The sequence below is a fragment of the Sphaerodactylus townsendi genome, linkage group LG04 (assembly GCF_021028975.2).
Source record: "Sphaerodactylus townsendi isolate TG3544 linkage group LG04, MPM_Stown_v2.3, whole genome shotgun sequence".
NCBI lineage: Eukaryota > Metazoa > Chordata > Lepidosauria > Squamata > Sphaerodactylidae > Sphaerodactylus > Sphaerodactylus townsendi.
In genome coordinates this window covers 151284350-151307843 of record NC_059428.1, presented here as the reverse complement: position 1 = coordinate 151307843, position 23494 = coordinate 151284350, and the positions used below count along the sequence as shown (strand labels likewise).

The 23494-nt window shown below is 47.4% G+C and overlaps 2 protein-coding genes across 2 annotated transcripts in view; both read left to right on the top strand.

Moving 5' to 3' along the window:
* Positions 1 to 4580, top strand: part of LOC125430513 (myosin-16) — a 47974-nt gene extending 43394 nt beyond the window's left edge. The window contains exons 42-44 of the mRNA XM_048492473.1: positions 188 to 388; positions 2086 to 2313; positions 4145 to 4580. Coding sequence (XP_048348430.1) covers positions 188 to 388; positions 2086 to 2289 — 405 coding nt within the window. The 3' untranslated portion in view covers positions 2290 to 2313; positions 4145 to 4580. The remainder of the gene's footprint in view (positions 1 to 187; positions 389 to 2085; positions 2314 to 4144) is intronic.
* Positions 4581 to 9503: 4923 nt separating this feature from the next.
* Positions 9504 to 22848, top strand: ARPC1A (actin related protein 2/3 complex subunit 1A). The gene is made up of 10 exons (XM_048493098.1): positions 9504 to 9662; positions 12512 to 12608; positions 13236 to 13340; positions 14274 to 14496; positions 15356 to 15463; positions 17338 to 17550; positions 18330 to 18405; positions 18524 to 18717; positions 19533 to 19623; positions 22439 to 22848. The coding sequence occupies exons 2-10, from the start codon at positions 12545 to 12547 to the stop codon at positions 22475 to 22477; spliced, it is 1113 nt and encodes a 370-aa protein (XP_048349055.1). The 5' UTR covers positions 9504 to 9662; positions 12512 to 12544; the 3' UTR covers positions 22478 to 22848.
* Positions 22849 to 23494: the final 646 nt, after the last annotated feature.

Sequence of the window (23494 nt, the reverse complement as noted above, 5' to 3'; positions counted from 1 at the left end):
CCCCTTTGAGCCTCCTTACAGGAGAGAAAGGGGGAATATAAATCCAAACTCTTCCTCTTCTTCAACAACCATTCCCGTCTTTCTTTCATTCACGTTGACCGCCAACAACCACCCCCTTGCCCCAGCAACCTCTTGCCCTCCTTGCTTCCCAGCAGCCGTCCTCCTCAACCTCCCTTTCTGCTTTCAGATTAAGGAGCTGGAGACTGAGCTGGACTCTGAGCAGAAGCGGCACGTGGAGACGGTGAAAGTCCTGCACAAAAACGAACGGCGTCTGAAGGAGCTGGTCTTCCAGACGGAGGAGGACCACAAGACCAACCAGCGGATGCAAGAGCTGGTGGAGAAGCTGCAGAACAAACTGAAGACGTACAAGAGACAAATCGAGGAGGCTGTAAGTAGCTCAGCCCTTGTCTGTAGGGCCGGGGTCCCCAACACTGTACACCCTGGGGTGCCCTGTACACGAGTGGTGGGATCCAAAAATTTTAGTAACAGGTTTCCATGGTGGTGGGATTCAAACTGTGGCGTAGCGCCATTGGGGCTGGGCGGGGCACGACGGGGGTGTGGCTGGGCATTCCGGGGGCGGGGCATTCCTGGGCAGGGCTGTGGCAAGGATGCAGCCGCTGCGCCGGTCCTTGGGTGGGAAACGAATGCACGCAGGCGCAGGCTGCCACACACGCTGGTGCACCTCCTGCTAGACTGCTTCAAGTTCTGCGCGCTACTGCTGAGAGGAGTGGCGTAACTAAGGCAAAAATCATATGGCAAAATCACCAATTAGTAACCCCGGCTTGGCACACACAAATAATTAGTAACCTACTCTCGGGAACCTGTGAGAACCTGCTGGATCCCACCTCTGCTGTACACCCTGGGAGCCAGGTCTTTCCTGGCATAACTTTTGAAAGAGATCTGATTGGCCGTCCAGATTAAAATAATGTTGCTTTGGCAGCAGCTGGCACCAGCATTGGCTCTTTTCTTTCTCCACTCCTATTAGCTGGTGCATTTTTTAAATTAGAATCATAGAATCATAGAGTTGGAAGAGACCCCCAAGGGCCATCCAGTCCAACCCCCTGCCATGCAGGAACACACAATCAGAGCACTCCTGACAGATGGCCATCCAGCCTCTGTTTAAAAACCTCCCAAGGAGGAGACTCCGCCACTCTCTGAGACAGTGAATCTCTTTCCTTTCCTGCATTTGGGCTTCCTCTGGGTGTGTGCCACTTTTTCTCTTGACTCCACTTTTGACTCCACTTTTTCTAATGACCATTTTGCAATTGTGCATCCCAAAGGCGCCCGTTTGCTCAAAAAGGTTGGGAACCCCTGCTTTAGCTCTTCCCACCAACAACCATACCCAGGGTCAGATGGCACTCTGGGTGAGATTAGATATCAGAATGGACTGCACCTCCCATTCATTCTAAGGTGGCTTATGGAGAACAACCCAGTCAGTTGTGCCCTTGGATTAGATCTGTCTGTCCCCTTCTCTGTAACTCTGAGGCAATTGCCTCTCCTTGCTGCATGGTAGAGCCATTTTTGACAGTAGGTACCAATTCAACAGATGCCAGCCACCCAGTATGCAGATTGAAAAAAAAAATCAGTCATATCCAGTTCATACATATAGCTACACTTCTGAGCCTTCGTGATGTCTGGGCTTGAAAACTGCTTCGGCTCAAGGCCTGCGAGGATCCTTGCTGAACCCACTCCTTCAAAGCCTGCAATCTTTGTCAGCTGCAATTTCCAACCATTCTACTGGAGACGAAAGGGTCTGCCTGAAATTAAGGAGGATCCATTTTGTTTTCTTCCAGAAGAAGTTTGGAGACATAGTCCCTTGTCTTCCTCACAATGCTTTCTGTATTCCTCACAGTGCTTTCGGTCTTCCTTGTGTTCCCTCTGTCTTCCTCTGAATGCCCTCTGTATTTCCCCTGTACACCCCCATCTTCCTCTGAACGCCTTCTGTCTTCACCCCTGTACACCCCTGGCTTCCCAAGGATACCGTCTGTCTTCCCCTCCGTACAGCCCCTGCCTCCTCCTCTATCTGTAGCCCAGCTATCAGCCTTTTTTTTTCACTCAAGCAATGCTCCTCTCAACTCTCCACAGGAGGAACAGGCTAACCAGAGCATCGCGAGGTACCGCAAAACCGTGCATGAATTGGACGACGCTGAGGAGAGGGCTGGAATGGCTGAGTCGGCGCTGAACAAGCTACGCACCAGGCACCGGGTGTCGGCTGGCAAATCACTCACCTCGGTGGAAATCATCCAGGTCTCCAAGTCTTCCACTTCCAAGTCGTCAGCGGAAGAATAGAGCCCGCCTCACACTCTGCCGCTGGTAAGTGTGATGTTTCTTCCCTTTCAGGAGGCTGGGAGGGAAGGATAGCTGCTACAGATAAATAATACAGTGCCCCTTTTTAGAAAGAGCATTCCAAGAGCTTCACATTTATCCTCTCAGCAATCCTTACAACAACCCTGTAAAGTAGGATGGCATTGACAAATCTGTTCGAGAAAATGGGGCCACAGTGAAGGGAAAGCGGGGGGAGAGGCAGAGAGGATCACTTCTTTTGGAATAACCATCACTGTTGCAGATACAAATGGTGGTAATTGAGCTACATTTTGGTGGCGTGGATCCACCCTGAATCTTATCTCTCAAACCTCCCTGTTACTGTCCAGTTGGCTCCACAGTGCTTAGACACTCTTGGATTTCTCCTTTTCCTTTCTTCTACTTATTCAGCCTTTTTCTCTGTCTTCCTGTGGAGCTGTGGAGTCTTATCTGGGGAATTCAGATTAGCCTGTGCACTCCCACACACGCCAGCTGGGTGACCTTGGGCAAGTCATAGCTTTTCTGAGCTCTCTCAGCCCCACCCAGCTCACAGGGTGTTTGTTGTGAGGGGGGAAGGGCAAGGAGATTGTAAGCCCCTTTGAGTTGCCTTACAAGAGAGAAAGGGGGGATATAAATCCAAACTCTTCTTCTTCCTACCTACCCCTTTCTTCTGTAATTGGGGACTCGGTGATACTATCACAAATATTCCCTTTCACAACTGCTGCCGACCAGCCTATCTTCCTAACCCTTCTTTTGGTTTTAGATTTCAGTTTGATGGCATTCCTTTTCAATCACAATCTGAGTTTCTCCCACCATATGACTTCTTTTCTTCCTCCCCCCTCCCCATACGCTGTTATAGTTGATTTAAAATCCTAGTTCCAAAATGCTGTCAGCAATCAATCTTGCTTGGGCAGGATTTAATTTTTTAAAAAATGAAATAATGAAAGTAGAAAATGACTGGTCCTGATTGTGGGACCAAACAGTCAGGAGTTGCTTCTCCATAGCCCTTCTTTGCCAGCATAGTGTAGTAAGCACAGTATCAGATTGGGATTTGGGAGACCCAGATTTGAATAACTGTGAAAGCTTGCTGGGTGACCTTGGGTCTGTCACATACTCTAGCCTAACCAATCTTACGGGGTCAGTGTTGGGAGGATAAAACAGAGTACTGGGAAAACGTTGCAAGCTGATTTTGAGATCAAATCAAGCTTGAACTGTCTTCAGAAGTTAAAATTACTAAACTGAGGCTGCCGTACTCTGGTCACATAGCAAGGAGGCGAGAATCACTGGAAGACAATAATGTTGGGGAAGCTCAAAGGCAACAGGAAAAGAGGAAGACTCAACACTAGATGGGTTGACTTGATCAAGAAGAAGAAGAAGAAGATGACGAAGAAGAGTAGGAGGAGTAGGAGTTTGGATTTATATCCCCCATTTCTGTCCTGTATGGAGACTCAAGGTGGCTTACAATCTCCTTTCCCTTCCCCCCTCACAACAAACACCCTGTGAGGTGGGTGGGGCTGAGAGAACTCCAAAGAACTGTGACTAGCCCAAGGTCACCCAGCTGGCATGTGTTGGAGTGCACAAGCGAATCTGGTTCTCCAGATAAGCCTCCACAGCTCAAGTGGCAGAGCGGGGAATCCAACCTGATTCTCCGGATTAGAGTGCATCTGCTCTTAACCACTACACCACACTTGCTCTCAAGTGTGGCCCATGGCATTTTCTCTCTTGCTCTGTGTTGATCCTTCTCAAATTCGTCCCTCTGCTATGTCCTGGGAGGGCTCTGATTTTCCACATTGTCCCCACCTTATCCCCCTACCCAGTTTAACTGTTTGCTTTCCATTTACAGGGTGATGGGCAAAGCCTGTCCCAGCAGCGGCCTCTTTGCAAGATTGCTACCATAGTGTTGACCAGAGCAGCCCAAGCCCATAGAAAAGATACCTGCATTGAAGGAGATGGAAGGCGGAAGTGGAAAAAAATCTTGGCCTCTGGGGGTGAGGAGAAGAAATTGGGGTGAGGTCTGAGCATCTACTACACACAAGAGCTCAACACACAACCCCAACCCCACTATGCTCCACAGCACATTTACTGATGAAGGTTATAAGGACACTTTTCTCTGTTGGAATGACGTCTGGGTTTTTTTTGTATTCAGTTGGTTTGCATTTTCATGTCAAGGACGGAAAATGCCGCAAAAGGGTTGACTTGAGCTGTCTCTTGTAAATAATTCACTCCTAACAATAGTCAGAATGCATAGTCTTAATAAAGCTTTTATCATACCAAAAAAAGAACGTGGCAAAGTTCGTTCTTTCGTCACAAGCTGCTGGAAAGAAAAATAATAATGATTCAGCCGCTGTGTTTCCCATAACTTCTTTCACCAACTTCAACCACTGACTACTCTAGGGCAAGTCATCCTCCCGGAATTACAACTGATATACAGATTACAGCCATCAGAGCCCCTGTAGAAAATGGCTAACTTGTTGGGTCAATTCTCTGGCATTATAACCTGGCTGACATCCGTCCCCTCCCCAAACCATGTCCTCCCCGGGCTCCACTGTCCAAATTTCCAGGAATTTCCCAGTTGTGAGATGGTAACCCTACAATTTGTGACTCCGTGTAGGACTGCATTGCAAATCTCTGAACTGGGTGTATGGGTAAGATAACTTCAGCTCTGCAGCTTTCCCCTCCCCCAGCCACAAAATATATTTCCGAAACGCTAAAGCTGTTTTTACACGCAATTGCATTCCAGTTGTGCAGTTTTCAGCTGACCTAGTTGCAAAGCTTTTAATCTGCACAGAGAGAAGCTGTGCAGAGAGAGGGCAGAGGCCGTCTTTCACAGGCGTCCTTTGGTGCTCAACTGCTCAGGTTTCTCAGGGTGAATCAGGCGGGAATCCGCTGCGTACTTTTCCAGTTCTGTTTCACACGGTGGGATTTGCACGAGAATAAAAAACTTTCCAATGCAGCAGCACATGCAGGATTTGGAGAAATTACATTTCACTCAAGAGTAACAGCTCTGTTTGCAAGAGCCTGCTGCTGAATTCTAAGGGAGTTATTTCTAAGGGAGAAAGTTCCCTTTCCAAGGTCTCAGGTAGAGTGCTCTTTCACATCAGCTACCCCTCATCATTTTCAGCTAGGAACTGAATTTGGGACCTTCTGCCTACCAAAGAGTGCTCTGCCACTGACTCACGCTTCCTCCCCAAAGAACAAACATGAAACTGCTTTGCACTGAATCAGACCACTGACCCATCAAAGCCAGTACTGTCTACTCAGATTGGCAGTAGCTGTCAAGGATTTCAGACAGGTGTCTGTCACTCTACCTGCTGCACGGTCCTTTTTAACTGGAGATAGGGGGGATTGAATATGGGGCCATTTGCACGTCAAGCAGCTGCTCTGTTTCTGGGCCCATGGCCCCTCCCTTATGGTCCTCTTCACAAACAAATGTAGACATAAACCCCAAATACGGATAGGATTTCCTTTTAAAGGTTTATTTTACTGAAAACAGTTACTATTTAATGCAAGGTCCCCTCAGGTTTTTCCATGTTTAGATTGGGACTGAGTAAACATACCTGAGTCTCTACGTCATTCAAGTGGCTTGCATGTTGGCCAGCATCATTCTTTAAATCCCACTGTGTGGTGTACAGAACAAACCTTGGCCTTGTGACATGGAGCCCACCAAGGGAATTACTTCCCTTCTTTATCTCATTGGATTGATCTTCCCAGTCTCATTCTAATATCACCTTATACATTTGTAAAACTAATACATTTTCCAGGGCTACTCATTAAGTAAGACACTAGCTGCATTGGCATGTATACCTTAATCCTAGCCATGTAGTTTTTTTTTCCTAGTGTCTGGCTGGAGCTCCAAATAAGGTGTTTTGCGAGTTTCAAATCCCCTTTGCTGTGCTCCTTTGGAAAGCAAGAAACTATATTCCTTGTGCCACACTGAATGGTTTTGCTCATTTCTATGCCTGCCAGGAAAACAGGAATGGGTATCATGACAATACATTTACATAAGCATAAGCATAAGCATTTTATTGTCATTGTGCACGCACAACGAAATTTACAGCAGCATTCCTCGATGCACACAATTTCAGACTCATACAATTTCAGACTCATGCAATTTCAGACTCATACATCATCATCCTCCACCCATCCCTACATAGCCCCAAATACATCAATATGAAGCAGCGGAGTTTAGCATAGCCACAGCTCTAGAGTAGAAGCTGTCTCTAAGCCTCTTTGTCCTAGTTCTGAGGGCCCTGTATCGTCTGCCAGATGGTAGCAGTTTAAAAAGAGAGTGTGCTGGATGAGACGGGTCCCTTAGAATATTTTGGGCTTTATTTAGACTTCGGGCATTATAGATTTCTTCCAAGGAGGGGAGAGGGCAGCCGATAATCCTTTGTGCAGTATTGATCACCCTTTGGAGCGCCTTCCTATTCGCCACTGTGCAACTGGAGAACCATACACAGATGCAGTAGGTTAGGACACTCTCTATAGCACAGCGGTAAAAGGACACCAGAAGTTTTCCATCTAGTTGTTGCTTCCTTAAAAGTCTCAGAAAGTACAGTCTTTGCTGGGCTTTCTTAACCACCGCGGTAGTCTGTACTCCCCAGGTCAAATCCTCTTTAATCATAACGCCCAGGAATTTAAAACTAGCCACCCGCTCCACTTGATCTCCATTTATAGTCAAGGGCTGAATTTCTGAGCTATTCCTTCTATAGTCCACTATGAGCTCCTTTGTCTTGTTAGTGTTAAGAACCAGGTTATTTTCCCTGCACCATGAGAGCAGTCGGTCCACTTCATTCCGATAGGCAGACTCATCCCCTCCAGAGATGAGCCCCACCACCGTTGTGTCATCAGCAAATTTGATAATGGTGTTACTATGATAGACAGGAGTACAATCATATGTATAAAGGGTGAACAGTAAAGGGCTCAACACACAGCCCTGTGGCGTTCCCATATTTAGAGTAAGAACTGAGGAAACCCGATTTCCCAGTCTAACCCTCTGGGAACGTCCAGACAAGAAGTCCCTAATCCACAAACAGATTGAATGTGAGAGTCCAAGATCCACAAGTTTTGTCACCAGTCTTTGTGGCGAGATTGTATTAAATGCGGAACTAAAGTCCGCAAAGAGCATTCGCACATAATTCCCCTGCTGTTCCAGATGCGTCAAAGCTGTGTGGAGGCTAATGGCAATGGCGTCCTCCGTAGATCTATTAGTCCGATATGCGAACTGATGTTTATCAAATGTATCTGGAAGGCAAGAACTAATATGCCTATGGACCAGTTTTTCAAAACACTTCATGATGATGGGGGTGAGTGCCACTGGTCTATAATCCTGAAGATTGTCAGCAGGAAATCTCTTTGGTAGTGGAACAATGGTGGAAGCTTTCAAACAAGATGGAATGGTGGACTGGGATAAAGATCGATTAAAGATCCCAGTAAAAACACCAGCCAGTTGGTTAGCGCATTCCTTTAACACCCGACCGGGAATACCATCCGGTCCAGCAGCCTTCCTTGGATTCACAGCCCTCAAAACTTGCCTCACCTCATGTTCCTCCACAGTGAGGTGTGAGCTGCAATCACCTGGTTACACACTCCAAAGGACTCTCTGAGTGGACATATTTGGCCTCTCGCACAACACAAACATCGCTTCCTGCTTTTATGAAGGAATATGTACAGGGTGAAAAAGATGTTGGCAGTAGAGCAGTGGTGGGATTCAGCAGGTTCACACCACTTTGGCAGAACTGGTTGTTAAAATGGTGCTTGTAAACAACCAGTTGTGAAATTATTTGAATCCCACCACTGCAGTAGATCCCCTCTTGGGAAGAGAATGACCTGAGAAAACACAGCCTGGGGGTCTCTTTTTTTACCACCCGCAAAAAGAGAAATGTTCCTGATGTCTGGAAGTTTCCCTGGTATTTCATAGTGAATATCTATCTACACGCTTACCCTGAGCCGGATGGTCCTCATCAGATCTTGTAAGCTGCCGTGAAATGGTGTATGCTTTATTTTCATGGTACAAGCTATGGCCATGACATGTGATTTGATGGTGATTTTGAGAGATCCATGATTTTTGCTATGCAACTGTGCCTAGAGGCATATGTGATTTGAGGGTGATTCTAGGGTGACCTAATGCAAAAATCATGAGGTTTCATGAGGATCAGTACTTAGCAGCCACAATTCTGGACCACTGCATCCATGCAAAGCAGCAGAGGCATTATTTCTGGGGTGCTACCTAAAGACCAGGGGTCTGCAACCTGCGGCTGCAGAGCTGCATGCGGCTCTTTCAGCCTTATATTGCGGCTACGCGTGGCCTGGAGGTCAGAGGGTAGCATGGTCGTGTCCCTCCAGAGCAGCTGCCATCCACCCTCTGCCATCCCTGCAGCCGCCATTCCTGCAGTTGGCTGCCTGCTCCATCGGGCAGAGGGGGTTTCCCTGCCCGGCGCCGCTGCCTCCCGCAGCACAAGAGGCGGTGGCACCGGGCAGGCCGCGGCCTCCATCTCGCTCTGCCCCACGGAGCAGGCGGCTCCTGCTCTGCCCCTCTGAGCAGGCAGCAGGGTTTCCCTGCCCGGCGCCTCCGCCTCCCACCACTGGAAGGAAAGGTGAGTGGAGGGGCCGAACTGGAGGCAGCTCCGCCCTCTGGATCAGTAAATCTTCGGGGCCATGGAAAATGGGTCCAAATGGCTCTTTGGGTGGAAAAGGTTGCTGACCCCTGCTATAGTCTAAGACATGGTTTACAGTATCACCGAAGCTTCATTTTGTTGCAATGTAAAAATCATACGTATTTATGAGGATCCGTTTAAAATAATCTGGATCCGGCTTTTACCCAGTCTCCTTCTCACTCAGCTGCCCCAAACCAACCTCTTGCAAGAGCCAAGTTTGCGCCAAGTCCGGCTTTGCTGGGGGCAGCTGAGCTACGCACGCACGCACGCACGCACGTATATGTATGTACACACGTATATGTGTGCATATACATATGTATGTGAGTGTCTCTTGCAAGCGCAAGCGCACTGGGTCAACCTCTCCCCCATCTGCACGTACCCGTGTGCGAAACCGCAGTGAGCGAACCTGCACTGCCTTTCCCCGCCCGCACTTTACGCAGGCGCAGTACGAAGCCCAGGACTTCCCACTCCTCCCAAAGAGCCTGGAAAGGAGGACTTTGACCGGTGCGACGCCGCCGCGCGGGCGCAGTGAGGGCGCGAGGCTCGCCTGGGGGAAGCTAGTGCGCACGCGCAGTGGCTTTCATTGACAGGACCAGGCCCTGCTGGACGGCCGCGCCTGCGTCCCTTCTCCTCAGAGCCCCGCTTGAGGCGGAGTCGCGTTGACTGACCAGAGTCCGCGATCCCCGCTTCCCTTAACCCCCTCAGGTGAGTGAACCGAAAGGAGCGAACCCCCTCCTCAGGGACGCGCGGAGGATTGAGTGTGGGGGAGGGAGCGAAGGGGAGACGCCCCACCCTCAAAACCAAGACCCGAGGCCTTGTGGGAGAAGGAACCTGTAATTCTTCGCCTGATCTACCTTGCAGGGCTGTTGTGAGGCTGTTGTGGGGCTGTTGTGAGGCCTGATCTATCTTGCAGGGCTGTTGTGACTGGCTGAAGTTGAGATGGAGGGAGAAACTGTGCAAAGCCGCCCTGAACCTGTGACAGTGCATAGCTATGGGCCTATTTCCACCCCCTCTCTTTTCATGCTGATCCCCCGGCTAAAGTCCCATCTGATTTAATTATGAAATATTACAGTGAAAAGAGGAACCAGTGTATAGATTTTTTTTTAATTGTTTATTTAGGTTTTGTGTGCATATGAAAGTTAAACATTGTACAAAGAAGAAAATACAGGTGCCATACCCCCTTCCCCCAGCTCTTTGTGAGATACATACATCTTGTTTTAAAACATAAATTTGCTTATACTCTCAGCATTTCTTACAGTCTGATGTAGAGAAGGCAACACCAAAGTATGAATATAATTTCTAGAAAGGATTGAAAAGGAAGAATAAATTAGAAATAAGATAAGGAAGATAAAGAGAAAGGAGGGGAACAGTGTATAGATTTATTAACTGCTTGCGGAAGTCCAGTGCTATCTAAATCGAACTTTTAGTCTTGTATTTAAGTTGTAAATTTTAAATTCTTTATTGTGTTTTGTATATTGTTTTACTAGAGGTTGGAAACACCCTGAGCTCCAGAGGGAAAGGGCGGTGTAGAAATCACTTTTTAAAAAATCCTTTTAAAAAGGCAAAGGTGGATTTAGTTTATTTTTAAACTGTTTAATATGCATGTACGCTACTCTGTGTGTATACACTTACACACCAGTTGATTTTTAAAATAGTCCAAGATCAACAAAGCTTTGTAATTCCCTCCCTGTAAAATTAAGACTAAAATTATGGTTTCCCCCCTCCTTGTTCTTAGTTGTGAATGAATGTGTATAAAGCTTGCTTGTACAAAGTCAGAACATGAGCCCGCCTGCCCATCTTGCTTGATGATTCCTACGCTGACTGGTGGAGTCGCCTTTTAAAACTGGTTTGTAATCTGCCAACCGCACCCTGTTCTCTTCCTACACTGCCTTCCTTCTAGGATCCCATCTAGTTATGTAGCTTCTGTTCTGACTGACAGAGAAAAAGCCAAGATGTACTCCCTGAGAGTCTTTAAGTGTAGATGTTACGTCTCCTTCCCTGGGCTCCTTGGAGGAAGTTTTGGGGGAAAGAGATAGATGTGTAGAATATTCTTAGCGCATAAACAGGATTTGCACCTGTCACAGAACCTCTTATTTGTGAAGAGCTGTAGAAAACATCCAAGTAGGACAAGAGATTCTTTTTACAAATTTACCAACACTTAAAGCAGTGACAGGGTCTACTTCATACTTATCAGGCTTTAAACTGAAGGTTGTGATCTGGAAGAAATTCTCATAGAAGCAGGGTATTATATATTGTGCAATGGAAGACTTCCCAGACTTTTTTTAAAAGCATTCTTTTCTGCTAAATACCTGCCAGAGAATCTGCAATTCAGTTTCCTCAGGAAGCGACAAACTTCTGATTCAGATGTTATTTACTTATTTAATTTATTAAAACGTTTGCATCCTGCTTTTCCTCTTGGATCAAGGAGACTTAGAACATTATTGTTACAGTGAGGTAGGCTGGAATTTATTAACATATAGCAGCCATAGAGGGGTGAGAGTGAATCACAAAGATCAGTGTGTCATTAAAATGCCAGGGCCATTGTTGCTTTATTTCACAATGACGCCCTTTTGAGAAAACGATTTCTTTGAGATTACGCATATTTACATTTGATAAACACTGATGATAAATAGGCTAGCTATTCTTTACAGCCACTGACTGATACATATATTTAAATTGGCACTGAGTGGAACTGAGAAAGAGGTGGCTTGTTCTTGACTTTGTTCAGGTTTTCACTTGGATTCTTGTTTCAGCTGGGCTCTGTTGTCTTCCCTTCATAAGACACAGCCTGACTTGTGGGAGGGTATCTCAAGAAACCATTACAGAGTTTTTCTTCTCTTTTCTTCTTGCCCCCCACCCCACCTTTTCTTTGGTGCCTTAGTACACAATATGGAGAAACATTTCTAAAGAGCACCGTCCTAGCCCATCATTATGCAGCGCAGCAGAGATTTGGCGAGAGGGAGCGGATCTTGGTTTCAGGAATTATAGTGTTTAAGCAATTCCATTGTTGCCTTGTGCTCCTCATGCCTGGTTTCTGTGCACATTCCTTCCAAGATGCATCGCTGACTTTACAAACACGTGAAGATGATTCAGCTCCTTTACCATTTCAGGTGTGGTTGCTTATCTGATATTCACTTGGCTAGGAAACAGAATCTCATTGCTTGCCATTAGGCTGATTTGCGGGGCCAAGTCACACTTAGACTCCTGTGCCTTGGCATCGCTAAATAGGCATTGCAAACATCAGAGTCCAATTGAAATGTTGTTGCATCCCAGAAATGGAAATGGTCCTGGAAGTCCACCCCTCCTGGTCCGATTCACACCAGCACAGATTGTCTGCATGCTGACATGCCCCAAGCAATAAAGACTCACAACAATTGATTTAGCCGCTGGGTATTGATGATGTATTTGACAAAAATAGCTAACTTGTTTCAACTGTTCTGAGCCATCAGACGTTTGTCCGTCCTGAGACATCCTGTTGCTAAGCTTGTCACAATGGTGTCAAATACAGTATTTCTGTATTTTTCTTCTTAGTTTAAAGCCTCCCTTTCTTTCAGCTTTATCCCTCTGAGGACCATCCTTTGGCCAGAATGGCTCTTCACCAGTTCTTACTAGAGCCAATAACCTGTCATGCCTGGAATCGAGACCGAACTCGTGAGTATCTCTGTGGCTGTTCTGTATAGGCTGTGAGCTGGCTGTAGGTAACCAGCCACCCTCTCCCTAAGCACCCTCTCTCTTTTTATGCCTGCATCTTAGCTAGAAATTGATGGTGATACTCCAGTGGACAAGCAGCTGTAAGGGGCATGTTTGTGCTACCACTGAATGGAACTGTCAACATTATCTTCCTTTTCTCCTCTGTGCTTTCTGACCTGCTAAATCTTGGACTGGCTGACATTTTGCGTCTCTGTCCTGCCTGTTTGTTTTGGGTTCCACTTCTGTGTTTCAATCTCAGCCGAGCACAACAATGGCATCTGTATACTGCTAACTTATGCTTCCCCACCTCTTTTCATTTGGAAACTGCACGCCTAATGAGCCTGCCATAGGTGTCAAACTCAGGCCCTCCAAATGTTATGGACTGCAATCCCCAGCAGCCCCTGCTAGCTTGGCCAGTTGGCCCTGCTGGCATGGGCTGATGGGAATCGTAGTCCATGAACACCTGGAGGGCCTGAGTTTGACACCTATGCGTGTAGATCCTCTGATAGATTTTTGCATTCTAAATCTTGTAGTTACCTTTTTTTTAAGGCAAAGCTTTTAGCGCTAACTTATTTGTTCTCTTCGCAGAGATTGCCATCAGCCCGAATAACCATGAAGTCCACATCTATAAGAAGAACAGTAACCAATGGGTCAAGGCCCATGAGCTGAAAGAACACAATGGGCACATCACAGGTAAAAGCGGCGGCAGGGAGAGCTTTGGAAGGGAGAGCTTTGGAAGTGCTTGCAAGTGTTAGTCCTTGAGCCAATAAACAGACTCTTGATGGTTGATCAGTAGTGTTTATTTAAGGCAGTAGTCCCTAGCTTGAGAAAGCCAGTTCTGGAGCCTTTGCTTTTCCTAGACCGTTTTATTCCTGCACCAGCCTCCCTCCCTTTTTGCCAGCGAAAGCGTGAAAAGAATTGTTTGGGAGCCTAGGCATCTCAAGGACGCAGAAGGGGGAAAGTTATGCCACCTGCAAAACTTCCCCCCTCCAGTGCAACAGATACATCCTGTTGCCCGAGGCCAGGATGTTTCACAGGGTCTTGCCTAGTTATCCACATTTGTTATCAAGCAATAAACATCAAAGGGAAAAGAAGAGGAAGCAAGAAACAGACCCCTTCTGTATCAATCAGTAGGTACATCAATCAGACCAGACATAGAGCAGGATACATGGTCGCACCAGCCCCCATCAAGAGTTGCTTCTGACAGTGAGACAGCTTTGAATCTTTTTCAAGTGAAAGGCAACTGGTCATGTGTTATTCCTGTTTGTTTAGAATAGAATAAGTCATTTGTCACCTGGACACATGTTGAATTATTGCTGTTGAGAATATCAGTAAATCTCGATTGAGCATTAGAATCCTTGTCTCTTTCCCACACTTGAGAGTTTTGTCTATTCTGGTTTGAAAGTGACCTCCGTAGAGAGAGAGAGAGTGTGTGTTTGGCACATGTCGTTATCCAGAGCACAAAGGTGCATTCCTTTATCCTCACGTGCTAGATTTCAGTTATCCTAAGAGCAGTGCTGACTGCCTTGGAGTCAGGCCCAACCTCCAGGAAATGTGCATCTCTGTAATGCAACGTGACAAATGAGGAGTTGGCAGACCACAATGAAGATGTCCTCTTTATTGCAGGGATTGACTGGGCCCCCAAGAGCGATCGCATCGTCACCTGTGGTGCCGACCGCAACGCTTACGTCTGGAGCCAAAAGGATGGAGTGTGGAAGCCGACTCTGGTCATCCTGCGGATCAACCGTGCGGCCACATTTGTGAAGTGGTCCCCTCTGGAGAACAAGTTCGCCGTGGGGAGCGGGGCTCGCCTCATCTCCGTCTGCTACTTTGAATCGGAAAATGACTGGTGAGCAGGCTGGTGTTTGTGCAGTTTCTCTTGGGTGATTTCTTGGCTTTTGGCCGTGATCTGTGTGGAGCAGCTGGGGGTCAGCAGGCTCGTACTACTTGTGAATTTTGCCTGTTTTACATTATGTTTATATCTTCGAAGGGAAGTGGAATCACTGTGGTGGTCTGCACTTTGGTATGGCCTCAGTCAAGAGAGCCACAGCCTTTTGACTTTTATTTGTTATTTTTTTATTAGATGCCTCGGCCTGGAACTAAGTTTATGCTTCTGGAGTTTCTGAGTCCCCTTCCACACATGTAGAATAATTCACTTTCAGTCCACTTTCACAATAGTTTGAAAGTCGATTTTGCTATTCCGCACAGTAAAATCCAGCTGCAAAGTGGATTCAAAGTGCATTATTCTGCATGTGCAGAAGGGATGAGAGATGATTTTCAAATATTTAGCCTGACATCATTTTTGCAGCAGCTAATCAGTCAGTCAGTTTGCAGTGGCACAGTGGTTAACAGCAAGTGTACTCTAATCTGGAATACCGGGTTTGATTCCCTGCTCTGCCACCTGAGCTGTGGAGGCTTATCTGGGGAATTCAGAGTACCCTGTACACTCCAATGCATGCCAACTGGGTGACCTGGGGTTAGTCACAGTTCTTCTCTCTCAGCCCCACCTACCTCACAGGGTGTTTGCTGTGAAGGGAGAAGGGAAAGGAGTTTGTAAGCCCCTTTGAGTCTCCTATAGGAGAGAAAGGGGGGATATAAATCCAACTTCTCCTCCTCCTCCTCCTTCCAGTGGTGTGCAAAAACGGGATGTGGTTGTAGTGATGTTTCATGTGCTGATTGAAGGGCTTTTTTCCTCTTACCTCTTTTAGGTGGGTGAGCAAGCACATTAAGAAGCCCATTCGCTCCACCGTCCTCAGTCTCGACTGGCATCCCAATAACGTCTTGCTGGCGGCTGGCTCCTGTGACTTCAAGTGCAGGTGAGAAAAGCCCCTTCCAAAGCTTTTGCACGTGGCTGTTTTAATTCAGTCCGTTGCCAAGGTTCAGGGGCTTTTAAAACAACGCTGGAAGCGGATGGGAGCTTTCTTTTAGCATGTGCTTAGAGAGTCTTTTGCTGTCTCAACAAATGTAGCTTATTGTTCACTGTTTGTTTGAACGCAGTCAGGTGGGAAAACATACAACAAGCTTTCAAGGAAACACAGAGCTCTGTGTTGGGAAGGATGACTAAATCGTGCAAAGCAGTAACAAAACTGAAAAAATAAGAAAAATAAACTCGAAGCAGGCAGGCCATGCTGCCAAACATTAGTTGTCAGAAATCTCTTGTTGCAAGGGTTTTCCTTCTTCTTCAGGGTCACGTAGTGATGCTGTTTGTAGCTGACCGCGAGTCTGGAACAAAACAAGTAATCCTTTTTGCGTCATGCAGATGGAGGAACAGCTGTCCTCCTCTGGCTTCTGGCTAGCATATTAAGCAGCTACTATAATTGAGCATCTGTGACTTTAGTGGTGCTTTCTGTGGGAACGGTCACGTACGCTGCAGAACAGCCGTTTTTGTGCTGAGTGTCAGTCTCTCATGAACTTGTTTGGGGTTGTGCAGCAGAGAAGTACAGACAAGCTTACTTCTTCGTGGTCTCTGTGCATCATGCCGAGCAGGTGCATTTTGCTGCATCTGCTCAAAGTGAGGATTTGGATGCTGGACAGGGCCAGGAAATGTCTTGGGTGAGATCAGGGTCATATTGTGTGTTCCTGTGGGACAGTGATGAAGGCTAGCCACTATAAGAAGTGACTTAGAATTCTCGGCTGTGTGCTGGAGGCTTCTGCTGCAGATATTTGGGTTTTTTTTCAACAAATGATTTTGGGAGGGATTTCCTGCAAGCTGAAAACTTAGAAGCCTCTTCCATAATGTGGGGGTGACTTAGAACCTGAATCAAAGGTACCTGAAAATCTTCTTGGGGGAGTTGTACCACTCAAACACAGATGGGGGAATCTCACCTTTAAGTTCTCCTCCACAATGAAATCATCCTTCAGTTTACATAATATTGAAGAAGAAGAGGAGTTTGGATTTATATTTTCCCTTTCTCTCCTGTAAGGAGGCTCAAAAGGGGCTTACAATTTCATTTCCCTCCCCCACAACAAACACCTTGTGAGGTGGGTGAGGTGAGAGAGCTCCGAAGAACTGTGACTAGCCCAAGGTCACCCAGCTGGCATGTGTTGGAGTGCACAAGCTAATTGGTTCACCAGATAAAGCCTCCACAGCTCAAGTGGCAGAGTGGGGAATGAAACCCGGTTCTCCAGATTAGAGTTCACCTGCTCTTAACCACTACATCACACTGGCTCTGCTAGGACAAGAGAGATTCTGCCCTGGCTTTCCACACAGAGTGGGTTTCTGGTTCATTCTTTAATGCTAGGGAATATTCTGTGGTGTGTCCCCATTCCTCCTTTTTGAATGCAACTGTGGTCCAACCTAACCACGGAATCTGCCCACATGCCTCTTCTGATTGCCAGAATCTGCTTGTACATCATTTCCAGACAGGGAGGGGTTGGTGAGCATCGGGCAAGCTGAGTTTGGTCGGCTGATAGCCATAGTCAGTGGGAAGCTTTATTTATCCTTTTGCTGATAGCTCCTAGTTCAAGATGTATGGATAGGACTTGTGCAAGTGGAGTTCCACAGCACAGACCTGCTGCAAGGGGGCATCTCCTCCCCCTCTCATCCAACAGCTTTCTGCAGAGAGCTGTATTCTGGGAGAATCTACTGTCTTTCCTTGTGACCGTCTAGTGTCAGTGTGTGAGGGCAAATGTACCTGCAGCTCTACAAGTCATCCCCCTCTCTCCCTGCCTTTATCTTCTTCCTTCACAGAGTGTTTTCAGCCTACATTAAGGAGGTTGACGAGAAACCGGCAAGCACCCCCTGGGGCTCAAAAATGCCATTTGGGCAGCTGATGGCAGAATTTGGGGGCGCCGGGAGTGGCGGATGGGTGCACAGCGTCAGTTTTTCCGCCAGTGGCAACCGCCTCGCCTGGGTCAGCCATGACAGTACTGTATCAGTTGCGGACGCTTCCAAAAACATGATGTAAGTCACCGAAATGGGGCTTGGGGCTGACATATTTGAAGAGCCTCGTGATCGTCGTCCAACCTTTTGCCCCCAGCAGGGTTTCTTGATGCTCGAAATGTTTCATGTTCTGTATTCAGACCTGCGTCTCGGTTGTAACGTCCCTAGCACTGATTTTGGTTGAATATACTCCCTGCTGCCAAAAGTAATGGGCTGATTTGAAATATAGTTTAAGATAGACATATGGGGTTCCTGCCCACTGAGCCCGGGCACTAGTAAAATTACTAGTGGGTAATTCTTAGCTCCTGTCTAATAGAACTCTGCCTCCTGCTGTTAAACAACAGAGGCTTTATTAACAAAATGTTAGGGTGAATGTGTGTTTTTAGGGTCCCCCGCTCAAGGAGAGCTTCCGCAATTGCTAGATTTAATGTCATACTGTCTGCTCTACTAAATGGCAGGTTTAATAACCTAGAAAAAATCTAAAAGGTTAAGTAGTTGTAATACCAACCAAGTTGAAACACTGACTCGCCAGCTGTTCCACTGCAGCAGCCTTTCCAAAATTAGATCTAAATATGTCAATTTACAGCCTCTCTTTCCAACCTGAGTTAACAGATTCTCTTGCTGAACAACTCCAATTCTGTTTTTGTGTGAAGAGTTTGCAAGCTTTGTTGTGGAAATAATTCAGAGTCAGTAACGATCTGTATTTCTCTGTTACCTTTTTCCTTTGTTTGCTGTGTTTTTCGTTGTTGTTGCTGTTCTGTTTATGCTAATAAAGGCTTTACTTGCTTGGTCGTTTTTAGGGTCTCACAACTGAAAACGGAGTTCCTCCCGCTCCTGAGTGTGACGTTCGTTTCGGAGAACAGTGTGGTAGCCGCTGTAAGTATCTTCTCTCTAACCTGTAACACTTGTAGTGCCTGCTCACTAGGAAGGCTGGCAATCACCTTCCAGTAGCTCAATGCTTAACAGGTATTGTGCCATTCACGTTTTGCCGCAGGGCCACGATTGCTGCCCCATGCTCTTCAACTGTGATGACCACGGCTCCCTCGCCTTTGTCTCCAAGCTGGACATTCCGAAGCAGAGCATCCAGCGCAACATTTCCGCCATGGAGCGCTTCCGCAACATGGACAAGAGGGCCACAACCGAGGACCGCAACACCTCGATGGAGACCTTGCACCAGAACAGCATCACGTAGGTGCCCGCTGGGCTCGAGCCGGGCAGAGGGCGGTGGCCTTTCGTGCCTTGCCAGTCACAGTTTTCTCAGAACTCTCTCAACCCTCGCTACCTCGCAAGGTGTCTGTTGTGGGGAGAGGAAGGGAAAGGAGTTTGTAAGCCCCTTTGAGTCTCCTTACAGGAAAGAAAGGTGGGGTACAAATCCAAACTCCTCCTCCTCCTTCTTCATAAAGCACAAATGGGCTTCCCTAGCGCCTGTTGTTTCGAGACAGACTGTCTCCTGATTCAGTGAGCAGAGACTAAGCAGGAGTCCATTGCTCTGAGCTTCTTTAGCCCTACTCCTGTGGCCATATCCACTTTAAATCATTCTGCAATTGTAGTGCTGGCGGCAGGGAAGCTTTCCTTGGGTGGCAGGCACCCTGCCTGCTCCAGGGCAGGACTAGTTCTAAGAGGTGTGGTGTGGTAAAGGGGTTAGTGCCCAACAAGGACTGTTCAGGTGTCCACCTGGCCAACAAACTTGCTGGGAGATCCTAAACTAGCCTCCTGGCCCCCCACCTGCTTCACAAGATAGTTGCCACGAGGATGAAACAGAAGAGGAGAGAATGACACACAGCTCCCAAAGCCCCTTGGAGCAAATCAGGTGCATGTTTCCAGTTGCAGGCATTCTTCCTTGTGTTTAGGAGAGCAAAGAAGCGATTGGGTAACCCTTCTTGCGCTGCTAAAAATGCCCCCCGAGCACATTTTTATTTGGGGTTTAAGCGTATTGTCGTAAGTCTCCTGTTTTAGTTCCCTCCTTCCTTCTGACTCCCGGTTTTTAATTTTTACGCCCGCAGCCAAGTGTCTATTTACGAGGTGGACAAGCGTGATTGCCACAAGTTCTGCACCACCGGCATCGACGGAGCCATGACCATCTGGGACTTCAAGGTATGCTCTACCTGCGCAGCATCTGCCGATTGAGCACCAGCGGGTCAGAATTGCGGACCTGGGGATAGGCACAGTAAACTGGAGGCATGGTCACAAGACTGCTGCCTCAGCAGATGGTTTTGCTCAAGACTTAATTAGTGAATGGGATCCCTCACGTTACTTTCAGGGGCCTCAGTAATTCCCCCTCCCTGGCTTTGACTGGGTTTTCAGCAATAACCCAGCAGGGAATAGAAATGGAGTCCCAAAATCCACACTGGGGTCACATGGCCTCTTCTGCCAAGCTACAGGAACTGATGTCACACCCCTTATTTAGGATTTTTTAAAAAGTGTGGCGTTTAACTCCAAGGCCGAAATGGAGCGTCACTGGATTGAACTCACCAAAGGGTTGGACATCACTGATAATCCACAGAAAAATAACTGAATTGCGTGAAGTATTTTGCAGCCCTGTGAACACAGTAGCAGCAGCCCCTGTCTCTGTGTGTATGTTGGAATGCTGTATTAGACCCTGAAAAGCCTTCTGATCTTTCTGCTGGATGGAGCTTGTCCCCAACCAGAGTCCCTCGCCCATGTATCCGACACAATGCACCACTAGAACTAGCTGCCAGGCAGAAAACGGATAAGCCAGCTTATCTCCAAGGGTTCCATTTTTAAACATTTATTTTGCAGGCGTGAGAGGCTCGTAAGAATGGGAGTCCTTTTGGGTAGCTAGAGAATGAGAGTTGAGCTAGGACTTGGTCTGCAAAGTCCTACCCAACCATGATTCTGTGTGACTCTGGGCCGGTTGGATTCTCTCAGCCTCATCTGCTTGATCTGGCTACTGTGAGGGTAAAGGGTGGTGGGAAGAAGAACTAGAAACATAGGGCTGGGAGGGAGTCCAGGGGTCATCTAGTCCAACCGCCTGCCCATTGCAATTACCTTCTCTCTCCACTCTCCCAGTGACCCCTGCTCTATCTCTAGAGGAAGGCAGAAAACCTCCAGGATCCCTGGCCAATCAGGCCTGGAGGAAACTTCCTTCCTGAACCCTGGGTGGGATCAGCATCACCCTAGGCATGGATGGAAGGGCCAGGAGAGCCGAGCCCTGACTCGTCCCTTCTTGCCCTCCCCCTCCTGATCACGGAAGCAGCATTGCTGTCGGAGCCTCTGCTTAAAAGCCTCCTTGGCAGTGGTCCCCTGAACTCCTTGCAGGCGAGGCAAGAGAAGAATGTCATTGAATACAGCTAACCTTCTTGAGTTGCTGGTGAGCCCCACACAGTAGTCTGGACAGGGAAAAGGACCCACAAAACCCCAGGCAGCATCGTGTCTTTTCCTTTCTGGAGGGTTCTTTCCTTGTGTTAAAATAACGAAGTCGAGGAGGGGGCTGCCTCAGACCTGGTTGGGCCTCAAGTGTCCTTTGTGGAGCTGCTTCCCTTCCTCTGGCCAGCCTGTGTCCTCGCATGGCTTGGCCACAAGGTGCCGCTATTTGCCCGCTTCTCAATGTATACAGCTGCTCCCAGAGGCCCTTCATTTACTCATTAGTTTACTAATTTTTGTTCAGCCGTTCTTTGGACTTATGGAACAGCAGGGTTGTAATCCATTTCGAGCGTATTTCCGCAACACTTGTGCATTCTCCTGCCTGCCCCCCTCCCATCAAGGGACATCTTCGAGACCGCATCACCCCATTCTGTCCTCTAAGGCCCCTCTGCTCTTTGGAGGGGAACCTCTTGATGATCCCCGGTCCGAGAAACATCCAGCTGCTTCAACAAGAGTCAGGGCTTTTGCGGCCCTGGCTTCAGCCTGGTGGAACAGACTTCCAAGGGACGTCAGGGCCCTGTGAGAGTTGTTGAAATTCCGCAGGGCCTGCAAGACATGGCTGTTCCCCCAGGCCCTTTCCACCTAGCCGGCCCAGTGGAGTGAAGTAAAATCTTCTCCGCCTCTTGAGGGTGGGGGGGAGGGGGGAGAGGTGAGGGAGAAGAATTATTTACAACCATCTGTTTTAATAACTTTTTAATGTATGGCGTTATGTTTTAAGGTTGCATTGTATCGGCAGTTTTTGGATTTTACCTGTTTTATGATCGTATTATAAATTTGTTGCGTCCCGCCTTGAGCCCTGTGGGGATAGGGCGCGGTTAAAGGCCAAATGAAATAAATACATAGGGGCGTTGTGTGGTTTCCGGGCTGTATGGCCGTGTTCTAGTAGCATAATAAATACATAAATGATAATGCTGAGGATCCCAGTTGGCTCATATATCCAGCTACTATCAGCAGAGTTTACAGCGGAGCTACTCTGGCAAGATGAGAAGATATATAGTCTTCTTGCACTCACTGCAACCTTCTGGCACTCTTGGAAAAGAATTTTCTCCACGCAAGATGTTCTTTCCAATAGGAAGGTTTTACTTTAGCAGTTGCAAGGTTACACAAGTCTATTCTATACAAGACTATAATGCTATACAGAACTCTTCAGCTAGAACAAAGTTCAACACACACAGAACTCAACTCAGACTCTCTCTACCACTATCTGAACTTAGCATATACAAAGCATTGGTTCTTATACATCTAACTGGATACTTTCCCCCCCGCCCCGGCATCAGCCTCTCATTGGTCTAGAGTCACAGTTGAACTCACCAATCATGTTAAAGGTTAACTGCCACTTCACCCTAGACTGACTGTCTCCGGCCTTTGCTGTTGGCAAACTTCTGCTAACTTGAAATGACCCTTTTGTGAACCTTTACTCTTTTTTTAATATATCATGACAGTTACTACGTTCTGTGGGTGTCTGGGATTGTAATCCGGCTCTCATTCATGCTTCTTTGCTTTCCCATTCTCCCCCTCACCCCAGTCACTTGAGTCCTGTATCCAAGGCCTGCGGATCATGTAAAGAAGCCTCCTCGTTCTCTAGCAAGACAGCTCGCTCCGGCACCTGCACAGACTTGAAAAGGGACGTTGACAACGGGTCGCTTCAAAGCACTGAGAAATTGAAGGCTTGGTGGATTTTTTTGTTTTTGCCTCTTTTCCAACCCCCCCCCCCCTCCCCGTTTGGTGAAATGTGTTTGGTTTGCAAAATCAGCTGTGATTATGGTATATATTTGGGGTTTTTTATTATTATTGTTATTACTGGTTGTTTCATTCCGTTCTTTGCCAAAGCTGCTCCTTAAAATAGTTTATTGCAGGAAGTGTGAATCACTAACTTAAGAGGGGGATTTTGTGTAAACTGTCTGCTAGAAGATTAAAAAACAAACCAACTCACAAGCACGGCGTTCAGTCGATTCCTCACGGAAGATAAACACCATTTTGGGGGAATCAAAGGAGAGGCAGGGATCTGGGGTGGAATCGCATCAGAGCTTAACCCTCCGTCTTTTTTTCGCTTTCTTTCATTACTTAAACGGCTCAGCAGAGAGGCAAAAACTTCAGGCTTGAGCTCTGCCCAAAAGGGCTGAACCAAGATGGCTTTGACTGTATCCCCCCTCCTCCAGTCTCTGATGTTGAATGTTCTTCAGATCTCAGAAGGGGAGAGGGGGTGGTACAGGATTGACTCACCACTTCCCACTGACTGAGCAGCACTTTGCAGGGGTGTCTTCCGTGGCAAATCAGGAACCCCAAAGGCAGACGAAGGACCCCTTTGTTCTTTGAGTGACAACTGCAGAGAGTTGCTCCATTCTCTGATTCTCCCGTGAACAACCATGCAGACTCCTAGGAATGCTTGCCCTCTTGAATGTCTTCTAACAGCCTGAACTTTCTGATGCCGTGGGGGGGGGGGGGGTCTATAACAATGTGTGTGTGTCAGTGGGTGTGGGATCCCCTCACTATGAAGAAGCTTACATAACCACAGCCCTTTCAGGATTGAGGCTGCCAAGCTTTGAAAGACTCAGTCAGAGCTGTAGGGTTTCTGAGAATG